At 35.2% G+C, this 17,131-nt stretch overlaps 3 protein-coding genes across 4 annotated transcripts in view; 1 reads left to right on the top strand and 2 right to left on the bottom strand.

The window, feature by feature from the left end:
* The window catches only part of LOC143910314 (uncharacterized), a 30,862-nt gene extending 28,771 nt beyond the window's left edge, over positions 1-2,091 (bottom strand). Inside the window, exon 1 of the mRNA XM_077428731.1 lies at positions 874-2,091. Coding sequence (XP_077284857.1) covers positions 874-1,903 — 1,030 coding nt within the window. The 5' untranslated portion in view covers positions 1,904-2,091. The remainder of the gene's footprint in view (positions 1-873) is intronic.
* Positions 868-17,128, top strand: Yip1d1 (Yip1 domain-containing 1). Of its 2 annotated transcripts, XM_077428732.1 has the most exons (4): positions 868-1,026; positions 1,105-1,185; positions 16,115-16,289; positions 16,353-17,128. In XM_077428732.1, the coding sequence occupies exons 3-4, from the start codon at positions 16,187-16,189 to the stop codon at positions 17,057-17,059; spliced, it is 810 nt and encodes a 269-aa protein (XP_077284858.1). In that variant the 5' UTR covers positions 868-1,026; positions 1,105-1,185; positions 16,115-16,186; the 3' UTR covers positions 17,060-17,128. The 2 variants fall into 2 exon arrangements, with proteins under 2 accessions (XP_077284858.1, XP_077284859.1); XM_077428733.1 differs by lacking the exon at positions 1,105-1,185 and having other exon boundaries at positions 887-1,026.
* Iyd (Iodotyrosine deiodinase) lies at positions 7,427-11,832 on the bottom strand. Its single transcript, XM_077429170.1, has 4 exons — positions 11,371-11,832; positions 9,595-9,831; positions 8,078-8,394; positions 7,427-8,003 (listed from the first exon to the last, which is right to left on the bottom strand). The coding sequence occupies exons 1-4, from the start codon at positions 11,537-11,539 to the stop codon at positions 7,821-7,823; spliced, it is 906 nt and encodes a 301-aa protein (XP_077285296.1). The 5' UTR covers positions 11,540-11,832; the 3' UTR covers positions 7,427-7,820.
* Positions 17,129-17,131: the final 3 nt, after the last annotated feature.

The raw sequence follows: 17,131 nt of genomic DNA on the forward strand, positions 1-17,131 counted from the left end.
ATATCTGGAATCAAAGAATTCGTTCGTTTTGACGAAAAACAGCAACGGCAAATGTAACTGTGGATTCATTCATATGTATGTTTTATAAAATCAAGCGTAAAAGGTTCAAAAGAAAATCGTGTAAATAGTTTGATGGTAAAATCACATTGAATTACAGACTGATGGATTTATTTATGTATTTGAGTGCATTCAAATATGATATTTATAAAAACAATTCGAAAATAAGTTGGCTTCGAGATGATGCTCAAATTCGCACATATTATAATTGCGTCTACATATTTCCACGAAAATGTATTTTATAAATTCAGTATTTTGAAGCATGCACAGATTTCATTTATTATTTCGTACTAAATACATTAAAAAGCACGTTAGTAGGAGTTTTATGAACTTTTTCCGCGGCCATGTGTTTCGATAGTTTAACATTATGTACGTTATACTACCTATGTAAATCCACAAAATTCAAAACAATCTTTTACGACTTGAGTAATATGAAAGTCGTATAAAATTTGATATAGTGACGTTTCCAAAACATTAAAACAAGAAATCGGCTTTTTTTTCATTCTTTTAAAATCTCTTAATACATTATGAAGTCAACAGAATGTCGGTGTATTTTTAGCCTTTCAAACTTGCTCATATTCGTTCACTATTGATTCGAAAGACCCATTAAAACTAAATCGCTTTTTTTACTACCGTTAACAGAACCGATGTTTACATTTCGGTGACGTTACTTCCATTAAAATATTTCCCTCAGCTTCCAAAACACGCGAGAATAAAAAAAAATGCCAGAATCGTGCCAAAATAACTCTCAACATCAATACGATCGTATGTATGCATGTGTGTGGTAAAAAAAAAAACCATTGTAATGTAACTTACGCGGACACGACCCACTCTCTCCAACATCTTCAATCGAAGATGCTGGCGATATTGAAGCTGGAGTAGCCACAGGTGTCATAGGAGTACCAGGAGTTAGCGGAGTCACGGAAATCACAGAAGGCAGAGATGTTCTAGCAATGGGAGTCGAAACTGGTACATCTTCAGCTATTCCAGTGTGAGCTTTCTCCCATTTGAATGCAGCTTTAACTCTGGTCCATTTGGAAATCTTAGATTTGTCAGCACTCTTCATTTCTGAAGCCCTCCTTCCAGACTTGTAAGGCACTGTCAATCGACTGGAGTAATCATTTTCAGGTATGGCACACGACTCCAACTCTTCCCCACCCATGGATCGACTCCTCTGATTTCTGACTATTGATTGCCTCAACTTTGACCTGGAAGGACTCTTCCACTTTGCTCTTTTCAAGCTTGCATTGCGACCAGCTTCGAGCATGCTCTCCAAAAGTGCTTCAGTGTATTCATATTCCTCTCCCAAGTCCATTGAAGTAGCTTCGTTCCTGTAGAAAGCTTCAGGGTCTGTGTCTCTAGTGCGTATCATCTCCTTTTCAATCTGCTGATGCATTTCCTGCAACTTTTTGATGTGCTCCAAATCCCTAACGCGTCTTTGGATCTTTGAGTTTTGCTCCTTGAGCGTCAACAACTGCTCCATTAATACGTACAGCTTGTCCAAATGATCAAAAGCATCTTCCGTAATTAGAGTCGCAGCTGCAGTGTTTGCCGACCGTGCGAACAACGGTTGCAACTCCTCCAGTGTGTTTTCGTCCTTTTTTAGACGTTCCGTTAGATCTTCACAAAATTTTCTAGAACTGACGAAAGGAGGCCTAGCTATCGATATGGAAGTCGTAGGCAGTGCTGTCAGCTCGCTGGGGAACATCCTTTGCTTTGCGTCAAATCTTCTCCTGTGCAGAGGTACAACTTCTGCCGTGACGTCAGATGAAGCTGAAGTCTCTGCACTCTGGTTTTCAGACTCTTTCTTTTTAGTGGCATCGTCTTCTGTTTGATTCTTCTCCATGATTGTGCCAAGCTACGTACACTATCGCATCGTGTCAAATGAAACTCATAAAAAATGAAAGAAAAGCTTCCGTTTAGCACGCGTCCCACACAATGTCAACACTTCTGGGTACACTTCACACCGTATTGTTTACGATAGTTTATTTCGGTACAGGGTACACCAATCGCGTTGGCTTCACAACGACTACTGAATCTCCCACCATTCCCTCTCGTTCCCAATGAAAACTCTCTTCCTGCTCTCCCCTTCCCTTTCAACTTCTTCATCCAGACTGTTATTTTTGTTTACTTGCCGACTCGCGTGCACTCAATGAGAGTATTCAATATATCGCAAACCCATTATTTTTTATCATACTCCAAACAGTATTGTTCATTGTGTTTGACATCACCCGATATTGTATCATACATATGTATATATAATATGTAGGTATGAAAGTAACGACTGAGAGGGTTATCTACTGGATCATACGTTTGCGATAGGCCCAATTTGATAATTTCAATAACCGTTTTGGAGTGAAGCACTACAATTTCATTCCAATTTAAAAAATAATAGCTGGCTTTTATCAAATATTTCAGTTGAACAACTTTTAAAAAAATTCGCTTGAAACTTAAATTTTCATGAAATATAATATAAATAACTAACAAACATATCTAGTATTGACCGACTATAATTATTGGGTCTACCTCACGGGCTGGAATGTGAAATTACCGAAAACGCAAATATCGGAAGGCAAAGATCGAAAATCGAAAGATCAAAAAAAAAAATGGTGCATGGTAAACGGTACATACTCACTTAATTTGCGCGAGCAGGATACAACAGAAACAAGAGGAACAGGCTTTTCCTGCCGTATTCTGCGCGTGCACATTTATACGGGAGGAAAAGCCTGTTCCTCTTGTTCCTGTTGTATCCTGCTCGCGCAAATTAAGTGAGTATGTACCTTTTACCATGCACCCTTTTTTTTTTTTTGATCTTTCGACTTAAGATCTTTCGATTTTCAATCTTTGTCTTCCGATATTTGCGTTTTTGGTAGTTTCACATTCCGGCCCGTCACGGAGACCGATAATTATTATGCCCATTGCTAAGGCCAAATAATAAACCACTATACTTGGTCTGCTCTAGGAAGAGCAGAACCAAACCTCTATGCAGAGCCGCAGCGATGTTTTTTGCGCCCTTGGTAAATATCAAATTTGTTGCCCCTTTAATATTTTTTTAATTAGATTTAAATAATTTATTTCATTTAAAAAATACATTAAATATTGAAATATTTAAATTAAACATTTAAAAAAATAAACAGGGTATTAGTTATGGCTCGGTTATTATTATTGGTCACAAAGCGCTCGCCCAAAAGTCACTAAAATCTCTATAACGGAACATCTGGCAGCCGAAAAGTCCATCATACTAACGATAACTATCATACTAACTATCATACGTATTCACGATTTTCATAGGAAAAAATTTCTTTTGGGCGATCGCAATATGATTAATAAATAATAATCCAATTATCATTATTTATATAATAAAGTCCCACATTTTTATAATTCAATTTAGTGCAATTTCATCTAAACTATTTTCTTGAAACTCCCTAAAATCATTATCAAACCCCTGAATTAATAACGATGATTTATAAATATCCTGTTCTTCCTGCTGAAGTGCAGTGTTAACCTTATTCCATTTAGCAAGTATGAGATTCCAAAGATTTAAAAATTCAAGAAACTTATAATCTTACATACATTTGAAAGTATAATGGTTTCACAAGTGAATGTGAATTAGCAAAATTATGATCGTATTTTATGATGTTTAAAACTGAAAGTACATATGTACATACATATGTCCTCATATTGATCGTGAATTGCTTCCACTGCTTTCGATTTTAAACACCATCCCGTATCCGAATGTTTTTACAAACTAATTAAGATGAACGATTTTTCCCATCTATTTAGTAGACGATGAAAGAAATTTAAAGTGTTTGTACGGTTCCGAACATTTCGTTTGATCGCTCAATTTCTCAGAACTCAAAAGTATTAAAATTAAAACATGCATAACGCTCCCTCGAACATTTGAAGTATGCATAACACTCCCTCGAAGTATGTACACAATTGAAACATAATATGTACGAACACACATGTAGTATGTATGTACATATGTACATAGCTTAGTGGTAGCGTATATATTTGTACCACTGAGGTCAAAGGTTCGAGTCCTCGCCATCTGCTGGTTAGATTTAGGGGTTTTGTGACTCCAAATCGATCGTTTCTCTATCAGAGTTTGCCAATTTTATCTGATCATTGCTGAAACGGTTCCTGAAAATTGGTATTAGATCTTTTCCTGTTGTAACAAAATCTGCCTGTGTATAATTTGTAATAATTATGCACAGTAATCTGAAATCTATAGATATCTCTATAGACATCTCTATAATTTCGTATTTATTATATGTATAAAAATTGTACAGAAAAAAAAATCTAAAAATAATCCATAGATGTCTCTATGATTATTATTTATGATTAATTGTTATATGCTATATATTCTTATTGTATATGTATTACTGTATTTCTGATTTCTGATTGTTTATGTATTCTGTATTTCGTTAACTTACACCCGTCGCATCGGAGCAATTCTGTAATGACGAGTGTATATTGATTTGTAACAATAATAAAAATAAAAATAACATACAAATGCATATTTCAAAAACACATCGAATTCTTCTTAAATTTTAGACTATTTATTAAAAAAATGAAAATAAAATAGCGCCCTTGGCACTCACCCATTTGCCACAGCCTCACTACGGCACTGCCTCTATGCTATCTCCCTCATCGCCTCTCGACCAATAGCAATTCGTGCAGACAGTAGAACATTTGTACGCGCGAAATGCTATTGGTCGACAGGCGGTGAAGGAGCTAGCATGTACGTTTTACTTAGTAAGTGTAATCCTACACCGTATGGACAAAAGTTAAAGCGTTATATTTGAAAGCGGCAGAAGTCCAATTTTCTGTTCCAAAAACACTATTTCTGTTCGTAATAAAATACAAAATGCTAATTCACAAATGCTTTTGATAAAATGACATCTTGATAATCGAAAATCGCTGTAATGATCGTTCAGTTAACTGTTGACCGTCGAGTTGCATATTCATCTGATTGGAAATCACTGTGTATAATTAGTAATACAATAAGCCATAAACAGCGATCTTTACTGGGAAACTAAGAAATGTTGGACATATACATATTATGCTAGCATTGAGTCAATAAATTATGAAAGTTTTGAACACTACAAAAATACTGGTATAATCAACCCTTCTATAAAGATGTGTTCCGCAATAAAAAGTTAAAAATACAAGTGATATCGATATAGCGCCCTCCTATTTTTTACAAGGTTTTAATTAGTTTCACTTCGCCAATCGGTCTGAAAAACTTCCTATATTTTTCCAATTGCTTTGAAACTTTGCCATTTTGCGAGGTTTGGCCGCCGATAGAGATTTAAATTGAGTCTGCTATGACAATGGTGAAATATAATAGTAATAAACACGTTTAAGAATCAAAATTTTTGGAGAAGGTGACAGCTCACCTACTGCAAATAGCCTTGTTTGTTTGACTTTCCGCCCCCCACTCGTTTTGTCAGATTTTAATTGTTTAAATGGTAAACGGACTACTAGTCATATGTGAACCAGTCACAGGACAACCGGTCGCTCTAGATCGGTCACACGTGATCACCCGTCACACTAAAACTGGTCACGAGAAAACTGGTCACACCCTAAAATCGGTCAATCAGTTTTCTCGTGACCGATTTTAGGGTGTGACCAGTTTTCTCGTGACCAGTTTTAGTGTGACGGGTGATCACGTGTGACCGGTTGTCCTATGACTGGTTCACATTTGACTAGTAATCACCAAACCGTTTAAATGCCTATGTACAACTTCATAATTTTTATACCTTTTTTCATAAAATTTTCATTATAGGCTCTCACTTTCTTTTTCTTTTCTTTTTTTACATTACTTACACTTTGTTTCTGAATCGATCCAGCGTGCCATGGGAGGGTTGACTATATTTGAAATGCCATTGGAGCTCACTATGTAGTATTTCATTACTTGTGTTGAGTGCCAAATATTGGTTATAAAACCACCGAATGCTGTGAACTTGCCGCGAAAATGATTGTTTTCGGACAAAGTAGTCTGACAAAGCTTGAATCCGATTCTCCATCGATTGTGAGTATATTATAATGATGCAATTCTTAGAATAGGCTATTCATAGTTTATTTGCGGACCTCGCATATTTAGAGTATACACTACAGGTGGATGCAATGTGTCAGTATAATTCTCTCAGTATCGAATTTCTCCATTTGCCGCCAAATTTACGATACATTTAGATCGCGCACAATATTATTATTACAGCGGCTTTGAAAGTTGTCCGCGCAAGTACATAATAATACGCACTGCGAATTCAATTTGCTTTCGACGATTTACTCAGCATCCGACAAAAAACGTATTTATAGCACAGCTTTTCGCAAACTTTTGCGAATATAATATGCATACATTCACAAATATACATTGTACATATGTATGCACATGGGAAATTTATCGTGTGCGGTTATAAGCTGCGCGCTGTAAACATTTTCGACAAATCAGTTTTACTACATGCATATACAAAACAATTACTGCTGCACTATAAATTTTGCTCATGTGTAATGTAATGAGAAAATATATGTATGCACATATTGATGGTGTGTATAGGTGAATGCAGTATTCTTGGCTAAAACAGTTCATCAGTATTTTTATGGTGTATATTGTCAATCATACGAAGCCCTAGTGATGAAACCCATTGTTTCCAGATTGAAAGAGTTCAGTGGAGGTTCCTCGGAAATATTTATGACTAGTCACCGGAGCCTGAGGGGGCCGTGTATTGTTCAAAGGTTGTAAATGCATTGTTAAAGGTTTGCCGAACAATGGATAGCACGGTGACTATCCTACCTCTGTTTATGACAAATTTATAGTTGGTATTTATGGCTACATACATATGTATATCCAAGTTCGATCATATATGTATATATAAAAGCGCAATTCTGTGTGTGTGTGTGTGTCTCTGCGATAACGCTTGCCGTAATATAATAGTCGTTTAGATTCGACATATGTACGTCACAGCTAAAACAATGCCAACAAAAAGTACGAATATAATAACAGATCAAGAAAAAACCTCTATATATAATGTTTTCTACCAATGTTTCCTCAAAGGCAATAGTCTCTTTATAGCAGAGCATCGTAACCTCCGAATATTTGCGGCACACATTGCTTACTACTCGTAGAGCTTGTCAGCTACGTACATACATATGTACTTCATCGGCAGTCGCTAGTTATTCCGTATATGCATAGGGACAAAACGCTAACTAACATCGGTTTTCTCCCTTGCGCGCGATCTCACTCGCACGCATTAGGCCGAAGTGCTGTTTGGAGAACGCATATTAGGGTTAGAATAGGTTAGGTTAAGTAAGGGTTGGTACTATTCTTTTAAGATAGGGTTGTTAGAGTTAAATTTATAGAGTTAAACGTTATAAATTTATTTAGTGTATTGGTGGTGAAAAAAATTGAATTGGTAAAAATATATACTTTCACTATAACATATATAATAATATACGTTTGTATGAATAAATCAATATACTTGTGTGTTGAATTGTCAAGCTTGAGAACCATCGTTTGAGAGCCACTTTGTCGTTTCTACTTCACATGGTGGAAATAAAACCACAAAATTCTACTACCAATGCTAGAAAACTGTAAAAATACTCCTGCACATCAAAACCGGAAACTATTAACGAAAATACGCATTTCAAAGCTCATTTGTTTCCTGTGATCATATATTATACTTCTTTACCGCAACCATTTTATTCATAGACTAAAGAAAAATTCTTTATTTCAGTTTGAGGAAGTATATATATTTCGATCAGATTTCAACACAGATATCCTTCAAAGGTTTTCTCTCCAAATCGGGCACTGTACAGTCGTCAGCCGGAAATCCAACCGGAAACAGAAGTACCAATCTCTCCTGGGGAGGTCTCTCCAAGATTGACCTCAATCTTATACCACATTGGAGCGGACTCGTGGTCACCGTTGACAGACCGGCGTTCTGAAACACACTTTATTATCCAAACATGCCCATCAGATAATATGGTATCTCATGAAATAGTATCTGAAATGTACGTGTATGGCTGTTATCAACATTCCCGTTGCTATGGCGACACTTATTTCGTTGTAATAGTGCATCTTTCTAGTTCCATCTTCGTTAAACGAGTACAATTGTTTGAAGACCAGTATGAGATACGGTGCTTCTGTCAAATACTTCTTCTCCCAGGTGGTTTTCAGTGGTTTCAGATCTGCTACCCACTGTTTTGACATTCTTTTGTTGTAGTTAAAGTACTCCTCTTCTTCAATTACTTCCCTCACTTGTTGCTTCATTTGAGGGTCTTTGATTACGACGAAAGTCCAAGGCTCGGTGTGAGCTCCACTTGGAGATGTCCCTGCAATTAAAAGTTGTATCGATAACACTGTTCGACCCAAAAAATGGTTCAGAGACGAGATATGACTTTTCTTATAGATCTATGCCCAGTAAATACGAATCTGGTAATTAAAAATGTTGATTGGCTCGAGATTCGGAGATATATGTGTTTTTTAAATCGCGGGATTTTTCTATATCTTCGTGTTGTTCGGTCGACGTCTCAAAATCTGTCAATTTCCTGTTCAAAATGAATATTGGAATCTATAGTCGGGTATTTTATCTTTTATTTGTAGTAATTTTCAGCTTTCAAATCTTTCTAAGTAGTCGTCCAGTTCAAATCAAAAGTCAAAAGTACGTATTTTCATTTGGGATTTTTTCCCACTGTTAATACTATTTTATATTGCGAATTTTCAAGTGAAACATGTTTATTGGGATAGTTTTCTGGCCACACTATTTTTTTGTTTTCGTTTAAAAGGGTTAGTTGGAAGTGTACTGAATTTTAAATCGGTAAAATTGCGAGCTAAAAGCTCGTACTAGTATTTACACGAATCTGAATTGAATTAATAGGGATAATATATTAAATTGTCTTTATACGAGAATTAAATAAAATTCCACTTAGAAAAATCATATTTCGACTATTCTTGTGGATTAATAACAAAAATTCGTTTATTTACGAAATGCGATTTTTCTAAATGGAATTTTATTTAATTCTCATATAAAGACAATTTAATATATTATCCCTATTAATTCGACGTATCAAAATCTGCCAATTTCCTGTTCAAAATGAATATTGGAATCTATAGTCGGGTATTTTATCTTTTATTTGTAGTACTTTTCAGCTTTCAAATCTTTCTAAGTAGTCGTCCAGTTCAAATCAAAAGTCAAAAGTACGTATTTTCATTTGGGATTTTTTCCCACTGTTAATACTATTTTATATCGAGTATTTTTTATTGAAACATGTTTATTAGGATAGTGTTCTGGCCACATTATTTTTTGTTTTCGTTTAAAAGGCTTAATTGGAAGTGTGGATTTAAAAAACACACATATCTCCGAATCTCGAGCCAATCAACATTGTTGTATTACCAGATTCGTGTTCATTGGGCATAGATCTATAAGAAAAGTCATATCTCGTCTCTGAACCCAAAAAAAATCGTCATTTGTCGAACAGTGTAATTCATTCCGTGAAAATATAATGTATAATACGTAATTATAAATGTATTACCGGCTGTTTTGATTATGTTTCTGATCACTTCTTCAGGTACTGGATCTTTGCTGAAGAATCTCACCGAGCGGCGTTTATTCATCAGTTCGTAAAATTCACCTGACCTCTTGATCATCTCCGAGTGTGAATTTTTGGTGAATTTGAATGGAATGTGTGCCAAATTTTCGGGCAAAGATGGCGCGAAATCTTCTTCCATATCTTGCATGTCTTTATCGTCGATTTCATCGGTCAGATTCTCTGTGAAAAGTTAATTGATTTATTAGATAAATTCATAAGATTTTGAACTCAAGCATCGTGGATAGATCTGTTCAATTCAATTCAAATTCAATCTAAGGGAATATGTTCAATTGGGAAACCAATGAGGACATGTCATTGACAGATGGACAGGATGCAAGCACAACAATGTTTTTAGAAAAGTGTCGGCTATTTTAGAAGATCATAGTCAAATAATAAGGAACGATGACTGGTACTTTTTTGGCAGCTTTGTTTCATTTCTAGAATTATAATTCTTGCAAATGTGTCTTAGCAAATTTGAATGATATTTCTAGATATCTTGAACTAAATATATTTCGGCTATTTCTTCGCAACAGCCGTATTTGTACTAAACAGGTTCTACTTTACGAGTATTTAATGAATAAATAAAATAACGAGTCGGTAGGATGATTTTTGCGAATTTGTTGGAACCGTTTCAATGAAAATCAGATAAATTGGCAAACTCTTATAGGAAACGATCGACTTGGAGTCATAAATATCTAAGTATGACCAGCAGTATTAAAGATTAGCACGGGATCGAATCCAGCAACCTCTCGGTGCTAAACATAAACATAAACCGAGCCATACTGCTGGCTAATTTGGTTCAATATGTGGTTTCGGATTAATACAAGATTTTAAATTGAGATATTTGTGACATAGCGGGTAGGATGATTTTTGCGAATTTGTTGGAACGGTTTCAATGAAAATCAGATAAATTGGCAAACTCTGATAAGAAACGATTGACTTGGAGTCATAAATAGAGGTAGGATAGCCAAGGGGCCGCTCATTGTTCCATTGTTGTAAATCCTTTGTAAAAAAGGTTCGGCAAACCTTTAACAATGCATTTACAACGTTTGAACAATACGTGGCACCTTCTAGTCATAAATATCCAAGTATGACCAGCAGTATTAAAGATTAGCACGGGATCGAATCCGGTAAACTCTCGGTGCTAAACATAAACATAAATCGGGCCACACTGCTGGCTAATTTGGTTCAATATGTGGTTTCGGATTAATACATGATTTTAAATTGTGATATTTGTGACATAACGATTTTTGCCAATTTGATGGAGGAACCGTTTCAACAATGAAATCAGATAAATTGGCAAATTTTGATAGGAAACGATCGACTTGGAGTCATAAATATCCAAGTATGACCAACAGTATTAAAGATTAGCACGGAATCGAATCCGATAACCTCTCGGTTCGATCGAAATTCCTTTACTTTTAGGTATATATTTATAATTCGTATTTAATTTGAACTTTCTTCGAATCTGGGACACGCTTTATTTGTATATTTGTATAATATAAATGGCTGCGAAGTTGGATAAAATACATCTTCAAAAAAAAAAAGATAATTATCACGTCTTTAAAACGTCCAAGGTGATCTGTTTTGCTGATTTTGACGCCTTCTAGAATGGCTTCGCATTCGGAATGAAAATCCTTGAATTCTAAACGAAATCGCTCTAGCAATGCTCGATAGTACGCGAAAAGAATATTAAAAGATAGCAATAAGCGTAAATACCTTCACGTCCTTTGTTCATTTTGAGTTTTTCTTTAAATTGTGCATTTTTTCGCTGTTTTTGTTCGTCGCTGGGTCGAAACTTGCGAAACAGAAAAACCAGGCCCGTGCAACACGCGATGGTCAGCAAGAATTGGGGGAAATATTTTTGTATCATTAACAAAATAAACATTTTGCAAACGGCTTCAGCTCAAAACGCACGAATTTTGTAACGAATTGATAACAAATACCGAACCGACCGATCGGCTCCCCTGTCTGCTTTTGAGCGAGTCTCGGAATTTGCGCAGATATCAACATTGCCCAAAGCCAGACTCACACTCGACTCGAAATCAATCAATTGTGTACATTATCCGAAAGTTCTATCATGTTTCGAAAATGTTACATTTTAGAATTGGCTTCAATCCACGCCGCTAGTGATTAGTAATCACCGATGCCTCGATCGACAGTTTATTATTGCACTTGATTATTATTTTTGTAAGCTTTCATTGGCTGTAAGCCTGGCTTTACGTAACATTATCACACAACCAGTTTGATAACAATTTGAAATTAAATTTAAAAATAGAATCAAATCAAACGCTGTGAATTTAAAAGGTCATTTTATATTTTATGTGTACATTAGTGTTTATTAACTTACGTTTAAATTATGTGGATAAAAACTATATATTTTTTTATTTTTAAATGCTTTTTATTATTACGAAATTATGTTCACAATACATTTTATATTTAATTCTTTTCTAACAGAGTGGTTTCAGTTTGGAATAGTCTTCCCAATGATGTAGTAACCTCTGATAACGTTAAGATTTTTGTAATTCTTCTTTCCCATAATCGCATTTCTGTTTTTCTTTTCTTTTTGTTTATATGTATGTAGGATATTAATATAAAATGATTATAATTATGTATAATGATGTGGCTCATGCCGAACAGTTGGTATTATGCACTGTATGTATTAATGTTAAGGTTGGTACTACCGAACCTTGTGCGGTAGCGACAGTAGTAGGCGTCGTGCCTTGACGCGCCGGTTGCGTACGCGCATCGATTACCTTTTGTTCTAAATAAACATAAGATTGAATTGAGATCGCTTTTACTTGTCTCTCTCTCCTGCAATCCTCCCTACTACCCAGCGGACTTCCTATATATATATTTTTTTTTTCTCTCTCTCTTATTGTTAATTTAATATTGTTTTTTTTAATGTATTTTAATTTTTCTCATTTTTATTTCATACATGATAATTTGTAAAAATATGTTTGTTCAAACCCCTTGGGTCTATCGGCTTTGCCGCCTCCCCCAAGTATATTAAATAAATAAATAAATAATAGCTACTGATCTACTGATCATTTTCTATTTTACAATTTTAATTTAATTTTGTTAGTAATCATAGTATTATATTATTCTAATGTTAATGTACAGCGTAATAGGAAAAATAGTTCAAAAACCTATTTACAATTCTTATAAATGCTCATAATTAGACACCGAATTCATTTACAAAGGTTGTAAATGAATTGTTAAAGGTTTGCCGAACCTTTTTTACAAAGGATTTACAACAATGGAACAATGGATAGCACTGTGACTATCAGATGTCTACTCATAATAACTTTAATACATAATATTATAGGAAGTCCGCTGGGTAGTAGGGAGGATTGCAGGAGAGAGAGACAAGTAAAGACGATCTCAATTCAATCTTATGTTTATTTAGAACAATAGGTAATCGATGCGCGTACGCAACCGGCGCGTCAAGGCGCGACGCCTACTACTACTACTGCTACCGCACACGGTTCAGGGGTACCAACCTTAACATTAATACATACGTGTACCAACTGTTCGGCATGAGCCACATCATTATACATAATTGTAATCATTTTTATATTAATATCCTACAATATTAATTTAAAAAAATATATAATTGTTGGTAGGTGTACTCGTAATGTTGTATTGATCAACTTAAAAATAGGAATATCTGAAAATAATAATAAAAACACTTCTTCTTCTTCTCTAAGCCTTATCTCATTTATTTGGGATTGGCTTAATATTAATAATATTAAAAATTGATCAAAAAGATCTCAGTAATATAACAAGATTCTTGTTTGTATAATTTTAAAATCCACTGGTCAACAATTGTAGTGTTTTCTTTATATCTAATATATAATTTCGAAAGAGACTTTGCATATATGTAACCTTGGTTGGTTGGTTCGTAGACAACACATCCGATTTTTCTTTTCGATTCATAGGATTCGAAGTCCCCGGGGGCGCAGGCATCGGGAGCGCAGGCGCCGGATTCTGGTATACATATAATTTCGAAAGAGACTTAGTATATATGTTTGTTTGTTCGTGACAGTCAATTTAATAAAAATAAAACAAATGAGTATTTAAATAAATTTTACCGATCGAAGCCGGGTAAAACCACTAGTGTATAATAAGTTAAAAATTAAAGCTACAATAGTCATTTATCAAAAATATTAAAATCAATTTAGGATGTGGATAAGAGTTTCTTGAATGCAAAGGTGGCCATTTTTTTTCTCAAATTCAAAACCAGGAAATTTTTTCCAAAATAATATTTTTAATAACCAGCAGAATAGATTAGTGGTTAGCATATAATGCTTTGAACGGGTTAAAATATCACTGGTTTCTGGTGGCCAGACCTAGGATGTGTGACTCCAAGTCGATCGTTTCCTATCAGAGTTTGCCAATTTATTTGATTTTCATTGAAACGGTTCCAACAAATTGGCAACCTTACCCATTTTCTCGCAAAATCTCGAGTTTTTAGCAATCTCGAATTTCGCTGAATTGTATAAAATGCTGCAAATTTACAAATTTGATTATAGATGTCTCTGTGGATATTAATTGATATGTATTTATGTACTTTGTATAATATTCATAATATTTGTATCAAATGTACAATGTATCTAGCCAAGAAGGCGCATTGGGGTTACCTGTTTGGCCTTCCTGTTATAAATTAAAGATAAAATAAAATAAAAAAAATACTAAAATTATATAATCGTGGACATACAATTATGATAAATATAATTCACTTTCTTGAATGCTCGTATAAAATTGTACACAAGACTGGTTAAAATATTGCAAACATTTTGAAGTTTTGACATTTAATTGCGTTTTACTTTATCACTGGATCCAATATTCATAAAAAAAAGTAGTTTGGCATGTGCCAGGTAAAAAAAAGAGACAATATTCTACTAATTTGACAATAGTTTTATAAAGACATAATTTTCGCTGAAGGCCTTGAATATTTCAATCCATCTATTAGATACAGGGCCGCTCTAGGGGATTATTTGAGGGTGCAGAACACCTGGGTGCCAAAGCTCCAGAGGGCGCCAAGCTCTACAAAAAAAATATATATCGACAGCTTCCGTTAAACAAAAATTGAAATAAATTTGCCGCGTCACCAAAGTCTACGTTTCGTGTGCAAAAGTGTGGAAAAAAAGCAGCGATGGCAGAAATGTAATGCACATGTATACACGTTCAATAACTAATATCAATCATTAAAGTCTCATGTCAATAATTTAAGTCTTTATTGAGTTACATCAGTTAATAGGTATATTACTTCAAGATATAATATAAATATAACTATGAATGGCCTTTAATTTTGAATAATAAGGTGAAATGTTTGGAATACATAGTATAGGAGGCGCATAAAAATATCCCCATTAAAGAAAAAAATTATATTATATATTCTGATGATAAGCGAGGTGAACAATATTTGATTTTTTTATTATTATAGGGGATGGACGAATGAGACGACTGGCATGTTAATGCACGTGTTTTATTTATGACAGCTGAAGACAGAGTGAGGTAGCCAACTCCGAACCCAATCGAGTTGGTCCCAACTGGCAGGAAGGTGACCAAACTCGACCATGTCATATAGCGAGCCGCCACATTATTATTTTTTAATCTTTTTAATTTTTTGGGGGGGGGGGGCGCAAATTTTGGATTTTCATCCGGGTGCCAACTACCCTTAGAGCAGCCCTGATTCTTCTTCTTGTTAATGCCTTGTCCGCATCCGGACGTTGGCGACCACCTCGTCGATTATTTGAATATATCCGCATCGGTCTTCAGCGGCTCGGAACAGCTCTTCGGCGCTCATATCGGTCCACATGCGCATGTTTCGAAGCCAAGATAACTTTTTCCTGCCAATCCATTTTTTTCCTTCTATTTTCCCCATGGTTATCAAACGGAGAAATTCGTATTTTGGACCCCGTATCATGTGTTCGAGGTACTCCATCTTTCTCCGCTTGATGATAGAAACAAGTTCCCTGCCTCTCCCCATCATGCCGAGGACAGCTTCGTTTGATATATACTATAGCCCTGATTAGATACTATTAAATAAAAAAGTGTACTGGTTATATGTCATACTTAATAAATCAGTATTGTACCGGTACAACCAATACGAATGGTTACCTTATTGAATGCTCATATTCAATAATAACCAATAACTATATATTAATGTATCGCAAATTGACGTATATTTTTAAAACTCTAGTAAATCAATTTCCCATGCTATAAAAAAAATATTATTGCCACTGAAAAAAAATATTTTTCTCATACAAAATTCCACGTCATCTATTTTATATTTGAACAGTTTTATCAATTTCCATTGCAATATAAAATAAAAAATATAATTTAAAATTCTTAAATAGATAAGAATTATTCGATTTGATTCACTAATTCTGTTTTTATATCAAAAATATTAAAATTCCAGCGTTGATATTTTTAATAATATTTTTGTACATGGCAGCACCGGTCATTTGACGTGCGCCGACAGCTGTCAAAATCCAAAGAATTATACTGAGTTACAAAATCAGCAAGAATGGCTGCTTATCCTACAAATGAGGCCACCTACTGGCAGACTGCATCACCAGGATTCGGCCAGGATACTCCAGGGTTCGGAGACCTGCCACCACAACAACTCGGTAAGACTCGACACACAGCCTCACTATTCACATATGCCATGTTAAATTAACATTTTTCTATAGATTTCCAGACGTTTGGCGATCAACAAAGCTACAGCCAACCAAATGTGCAATACCAACAATACTCGGATCCTAGCCAACAGTATCCGGATCCAAATCAGCAATACTACCCTAATATATTCACACCGAGTCCCATACCGGTGGAATTAGCCCCACCTGGAGATTCCGAATTTGATGAACCGCCTCTGTTGGATGAATTGGAAATATATCCAGATCGAATTATTAAGAAGACGCTCGCCGTTCTCAATCCTTTTCATAGCCAATCGGTTGTCGACGATGCTACTTACTTACTTAGAGATACTGACATTGCTGGACCGATAGCTTTTTGCCTTACTCTTGCAATCTTTCTGTTTCTATCTGGAAATAAAGCCCATTTCGGATACGTTTACGGTCTTTCGCTGCTCTCAGTCATTCTAATGTACTTTTTGTTGTCTTTGATGAGTCGTGTTGATGGTGTTTTCACTCTTTTAAGCGTGGCCAGCGTTTTAGGGTATTGTTTACTGCCGATGGTAGCTTTGGCCGGTTTGGGTGTTTTAACTTCTTTGGAAGGACCGCTGGGTTTATCGTTGGCCGGTTTATCCGTACTCTGGTCTACTCTGTCGGCTAGTCGACTGTTTATAACCATGTCAGGAGACGCCGAACAACGGCCGTTGATAGCTTATCCGTGCGCCTTGGTGAACGGTATCTTCGCTCTGATAGTTGTATTTTAAAAATGAAATTGTATTGAGATATTTTTGTATGAGAGATATGTGTAAAATAAAATTTTTAATTTATTTGTTATT

The sequence above is a fragment of the Arctopsyche grandis genome, chromosome 4, assembly GCF_051622035.1.
Source record: "Arctopsyche grandis isolate Sample6627 chromosome 4, ASM5162203v2, whole genome shotgun sequence".
NCBI lineage: Eukaryota > Metazoa > Arthropoda > Insecta > Trichoptera > Hydropsychidae > Arctopsyche > Arctopsyche grandis.

What these genes read in the sequence shown, in the direction of transcription:
- Iyd (XM_077429170.1), bottom strand. Translation starts at nt 11,539, where the DNA reads ATGTTTATTTTGTTAATGATACAAAAATATTTCCCCCAATTCTTGCTG. An exon ending in AATGAACAAAGGACGTGAAG is followed by an intron (nt 9,832 to 11,370) that starts GTATTTACGCTT and finishes AACTTTTCACAG; the next exon opens with AGAATCTGACCGATGAAATC. An exon ending in TGTTGATAACAGCCATACAC is followed by an intron (nt 8,004 to 8,077) that starts GTACATTTCAGA and finishes AGTGTGTTTCAG; the next exon opens with AACGCCGGTCTGTCAACGGT.
- Yip1d1 (XM_077428732.1), top strand. Translation starts at nt 16,187, where the DNA reads ATGGCTGCTTATCCTACAAATGAGGCCACCTACTGGCAGACTGCATCA. An exon ending in CCTGCCACCACAACAACTCG is followed by an intron (nt 16,290 to 16,352) that starts GTAAGACTCGAC and finishes ATTTTTCTATAG; the next exon opens with ATTTCCAGACGTTTGGCGAT.